The sequence below is a fragment of the Eufriesea mexicana genome, unplaced genomic scaffold (genome assembly GCF_001483705.2).
Source record: "Eufriesea mexicana isolate 0111107269 unplaced genomic scaffold, ASM148370v2 scaffold50, whole genome shotgun sequence".
Classification (NCBI taxonomy): domain Eukaryota; kingdom Metazoa; phylum Arthropoda; class Insecta; order Hymenoptera; family Apidae; genus Eufriesea; species Eufriesea mexicana.
The window spans coordinates 1,254,740-1,260,739 of record NW_016908250.1 but is presented as its reverse complement, the minus strand read 5'-3'; the positions used below and the strand labels follow the sequence as shown (position 1 = coordinate 1,260,739).

The following is a 6,000-nucleotide window of genomic DNA, read 5'->3' as shown; positions in this document are numbered from 1 at the left end:
AATTATTGGCTGATTTTTAGGCAGCTAATCCAGAATTCCTGAAGACATTGCTTCAACATGGTGTATACATATTATACATATATAAATATTATATAAATATAAATAATAAGTATAAATATAAATATAGATATAATTATATTTATATTTATATTTGTATTAAATTAGTCATAGTTTTTGTACAAACATATGCGTCGCTGCAGTTTTGTTCAGCGAATTTAATACCCGCCTAATTGCATTTTACGAGTCCTTGAGACCCCCTCCTACTTTCTGTATTCGTTTTAATTTTTTAATGTTTAGAAAATAAGTCGATTAATTTCTTTTCTTGGTAAAGAAAATATTCTTTCATTGTGCTACTATAACAAATCAAATATTTTCTACCATAGAAAATTTGATTTTAAACAAAATAAGTAGTAATATAATAATTTTTACGAAATAAGTAACATTACTTATAACAAAGAGAGAGAGAGAGAGAGAGAGAGAGAGAGAGAGAGAGAGAGAGAGAGAGAGAGAGAGAGAGAGAGAGAGAGAGAGAAAGAGAGAAAGAGTGTGTGTGTGTGTAAAGAAGTCCACAAAATGCAGATACATTGAACTTCCTCACTCTTAGGTGTTAAGTTTCTTTAAAAATTTAGGTGCAAATTGTATATGCCATATTTGAGCAGTCATATGTTTGTGTAAACTGTAGCACCTTCAATATAAAATCATTGAGCAATAGGAGTTATCAGTTTATATTTATTTCCCAGTTATCGAATCATTAACTTTTTTAATATATCATTTTAGAAATACTCTCTTAATACAATAGTAACGTATCGTCATTGTTTAATTAATAATTTAGCAAATTCTGAATTTATAGATTTTAGTACCTTAAGAACAGATAGTGGTAATATTAACACAATGCTGAAACAAGGAGATTAATTATGTAGCATGAGAACAAAATCTTGAAATTACTTGCATAGTTTGAAATAAAACACCATTAATAATCATATTTGCACAAATAATGTCCTATATTTATCTTATAATAATTAGAAATGATGTAAAGTATGAAAATTACTATCAATATTGGAAGTAATTGGATACAATAACGTAAATATCATATATAAATTTTGTTAATACTATGATTTTTAAATTTAAATGTCACAATTTTGAAGGTTCTACGATTTCGCATCTTAATGAACATTGTATGTTAAATATTGATTTATGTATCACTACTAAACACACAATGTATTCTATTTCTTGTTTTAATTTTATTTACTATCTGTTTTTATATATTACTACAGAGTTTATAATCGTTTTGAAACTATATTTAGTTTATACTAGAAGAAAGTACAAACGAGATTTAACTTTGTAATTTGCTCTAAGCATACTTTTTATTTTGAAGTTTTAAGTTTTGAAATCATGGTTAGAATTGAAAATATCAAAAGAAACCAAAAGAAACTATCGGTGTAGATTATTTAAAAAGTTTCAAAATAATAGAACTTGTATATATGAAAAATCATAATGAATGTAATTACTATTTTTGATTACTAGTACTTTTCATTTAAAAAGATCGAACAAACATTTCGCGTAAGTACGATAGGTAAGTTATATCGTAAAATTAATCGTGTTTTTTTTATCGTTATATATATTAGGTGAAGTAAAAAGAAATACATTATTTTTACATTCAATTTTATGCAAAAATAATGGATTTCTTTTTATAAATACAAATACTGGAATATTCAGGTGGTAGCCAACATTGTTAACTTACTTCACCTAATATATATATATATATATTCTATTTGGTTTTTAAATGTTTAAATACGATATACGTAAAGTGTATGAGGGTCTAAGGTTTATATAATTCTTTATTTATTTTAACTTTACGGAGATTTCCACATGTTAGCCCAAGTTTAAATTATAGACACGCGAGAAAATTTTTGATCGATAGAGAAATAATACATCGTTACGAGTGTTATTTCTATATTAACCTCATTTTGTACATAAAGCTGGAAATTTTGCTATTCGATTAGAATACGCGTGAAAATAAATTTTTACTTAAAATGTAGTTTTTAATATATATATATATATATATATTTTATCGTATCATTTATACATATATAGCTCATATTATCATTACGATATGTTATAACGTAAAAAACAAGAGGAACGATTTTAACACTCTGATTAATAACTACACTTCATATTTGTTTTAGTTTTAACGTATTACCCGATATGAAAAAAAGAACAACGAGTTAAATTATGCGTTAAAACAAAATATAACTAATTTATTTTGATGGTGCGAAAGGATATAATAGGAAAGTATCGTTGAAAAATGCAGCTGTTAAGAAAAGGATTAAGAAAAGGAGGATGTTTCTACTTTGCTAATTCTTTATTTTTTTTTTTTCTCACTTTTGCGAATACACGTCTTTCATAGTCTTTCTCTGTCCCCGATGTATTTATCTCGATCTAATGGACGATATAAAAATCTACTCGCTTTCAACTGGAGCCAAGAGAGGATTGGTGCTCTCACTTGGCAAGTTCGACTGTCAGCTGTACGAGTGCGCTCGCGAAGGTTCTGCACTTTGTACAGGACAAGTTGTATGCTTCGTGTACCAGTGGAGCCGCTATCGCGGTTCGAGATGCGTCGTTTTTAGAGGTGTTCTTTTCGAAATTATGGTATCACGTACCGACCTATTTTTTTTTTAAATAGACATTAGTGTAAATCGTGCGTAGAAATGTGGAAAATGATAATTATTAAGCGTATGAAACGTGAGCAGTTGGTTTAAAAGGTAAATTAACTAGTGCAAGGTGTGACCGCGCGTGATTTCGAGGTAGAGGATAGCTTCTTTCTACTCGACTGCCTTCCATACTAGCTACTACTGGTTGCCACGAGATCGTTTCATGCGGATGCTTTTTTTTTTCGAAGCAGATCGGTGAAGGCTTCCCTAGTGACTTAGAGTGATTTAAGAATCAGGTTAAAGAGTTACCGATTCGCCTATCGTCTTTATCATAAAAGTGTTAAACGTATGTTTAAACGCGACGTGTTGCACTAAAATCGTGTATACATGCGTGCGTGGTATACGATTTTCTGTTAATAGTTTTGACTATTCACGTAGAAAGATTTAATTAGGATAAAGTACAGATTAGTTTCTCGGTGGATATCGGTGTAATTCGAGTGATCGAGAGAAATATCTGATTCGAAGATTTGTCGATCTATGATTAATGGAAAGAGCTTAAAAGATCGCAGGAGCAGCGATCGAACTATAATCGATGGTCAAAAAATTTTATTTTTGCGGGCTTTTTATTTTTATGACGTTACTAAATTTCACTGTTTTCCGATAACAGAGTAACAAAAATATTTCATATTTTCGCATCGCACGGTGAACAGGTTTTTAAGAAAAAAACGTAACGCGAATAACGTTCAACTCAATTTTTTATTAGCGATACCAGAAGTATAGATTTATATATATATACAGTAAATTTGGAAACTATTTAAAGGTTGAAAGCAGTGGCACGTATATGCATTGGAGGGATTTGATTTCTCGTACGATTAAAGGTTTTTGAGTGGCGCGTATAGACGCGAGTCTGGTAAATATTTGAAATTCTGATCGACAGCGATAGGAGTTTTGGCGGAAAGTTGTCACGCTATCGGATCACACGTGAATCATCGTACGAAGACGTAGAAACACACAAGCGCGAGAAGTACCGTTTCTCAAAACGGTCGGTCGCGAGTGCGATGATAATTTGCAACGTAAACGTTCCCATACAGTTAGTTTCAGGTCAGTTACGTGTTTCATCGTCGATGCTCATCACGGAGAAAATAGTAAATTATATTACAGAAATTTTATGCTCGTATAGCGTTAACTCGATCGAGGTCGACTCGTTCTTCGTTCTACTGGTTGGGAACGAGTAGAAAACGAGAACAAAGCAATCTCGTCGCAGGTTAGATTTAGACGCGTATTCGGATCGAACAAGCTTCGTCCTCGATTTCTCGAGATAATTCTTTTTATCGAAACTACCAGACACGGTTACCTTTCCGCGTTTCCATTTCCAAAATCGTTTCTTCACGCGATGTATAAAATTCGTGGAGTAACAACTCGTATCGCGTTTCCCGCGCATTTTTTTGAAAATTCTAGGTTAGAAACTATGTTTCGTTACGCGACATATACACATCGATAATCGACGTAACGATATAAATAATTCCGAATAGTCGGATCTACCGATTTATCGTACTCTGCATTCGATCTCGCTTTTCGAACACACGTCGGTATACTTTCCAATGTTGACGCGTGAAAATGCACGGGGTAAAGAGGGAAACACGTAATAAAAGTATCACCGTCACGGCACGTTTCTTATTCACAGGTTTCGAGAACGTGCGTCCACGACGCGGAGGAACACGGGGAACAAGGACCAAATTCACAGGGGATAATATCAAACGTGACGATTTCGCGATTTCTTGAACGAAAAGAAACGAGAGAATCGTTTGTTTGTTTTCTCCACGACGAACTCTTTTACACCGTGGAAAAATCGTTTCGGCGTTAGTTTTTCCCGTAATCCTATTATTCGTGTTTAAGAAATTCCGTTTAAATATCTAAATCGGAAGAAAGAAACGCGACGCGAGTTTACTTTTCCTCTAGCATCGGACAAAGTTGCGGAATTTAGTCAGCGAATGGGCAAAAGAGAGGAAGGAGAGAAGAAAAAGAAGAAAAATTTTTGATCAGAGGAGCACAGCTGTAACAGCTTCGAATAAGAGAGAGAGAGGGAGAGATCGAATCGCGCAACGTTAACGCGTAGCGTTGTTAAAAGGGGACAATAGCGCGTACGAGTGGGCGGTTTTTCAAACACCGCCTGCGAGTCGACAGGAACGGTGGAAAAAGTATAGCACGAATGGGGAACGAAAAGCAGGCGAGAACGGGAATAGTCGAAAGCCAGAGGACAGGAAAAATGTCTGCAAGGCAAAAATAAAGGTAGAGGGGGAAAAAGCGGATTTACGCGTGCACCGGCGAGCAGGGGCCGTAGGACGGCTGACGGCGGCGTTGGTAGCTGCGGCGGCGGGGGAAATTGGTAGATCACACCGCGGGGTGGGGGAAGTGGAAGAATAAAGCGAAACGGAAGGGTTCGCGAGACGACGGGTAGAGGTGCGCGCGTAAGAGAAAAGCGATAAACGGACAATGGAAGAAAAAAGGCGTTCCGCGTGGAATGAATGAAAAGAGAGATACGTAGTAAAAGAGTACTCGATCGAGACAGAGGAAAGAGAAAGGCAGAGCGAGAGACTGGAAGGCAGTCGAGGAAAGGCGAAAAGGAAGAAAGGAATAGAAAAGGAGGAGCGTGAACGTTGAAGTTTGGGATTAAGTGCGAGAGCGAGGGAGGTCGAAGAAGAAAGAAGAGGAAAAGGTGCGTTACACCCTGGAGTCCGATGTTGAGAGTCGTACGATGGCCGGGGCTCTGTCCGAGAATGCCCCGAGGCCTGTCAGTGTCGTCGCGGTAGGCGGTGCAACCGTTGATAACGCGAGGAATAACCAGCTCGACAGACCACAGGTGCGTATACCATTTGCCTTATTATTTTTTATGCTTTTTCTAACTCCCTCTCTTATCGTTTTTTTCATTTTTCCATCGAATATCGATATATCGCCGTTGTTTATTCTATCGCTATGTTTTCATCTTAAGAAACTTACAAACGACGGTTTTATAGCCGAAAGAATAACTCGTTCGCGTCAATCTTAATTCGGAAAACGAATTTTTCAGAGCTAATAACATTTCGATTTCGATCTATTTTATTCAAATATTTCCTTTTAAACAATCCTAAATCATCTTCTCGGAATTAGCCGAGAAGGTAACGATACCGACCTTTTTAAGTGAAATACAACCGATGTTACGTTATTCTTACATTGAATTTGTGCAAATTTTTTGAAACTTCTACGATGGCTATTTTGAAAAATTACGTTATTCGTATTCGTGTTTATCGCACCGACTATTAAGAATTATGGGATTTGCGTCTTCTCCTTATCTGCGAATAGGTAAAATACG

General features: G+C 35.4%; 1 protein-coding gene across 1 annotated transcript in view; it reads left to right on the top strand.

Moving 5' to 3' along the window:
- Nucleotides 1-2,601: 2,601 nt before the first annotated feature.
- Nucleotides 2,602-6,000, top strand: part of LOC108554856 (uncharacterized) — a 301,692-nt gene continuing 298,293 nt past the window's right edge. Inside the window, exons 1-2 of the mRNA XM_017910264.1 lie at nt 2,602-2,762; nt 4,336-5,511. Of these exons, the coding sequence (XP_017765753.1) occupies nt 5,407-5,511 (105 nt within the window). The 5' untranslated portion in view covers nt 2,602-2,762; nt 4,336-5,406. The remainder of the gene's footprint in view (nt 2,763-4,335; nt 5,512-6,000) is intronic.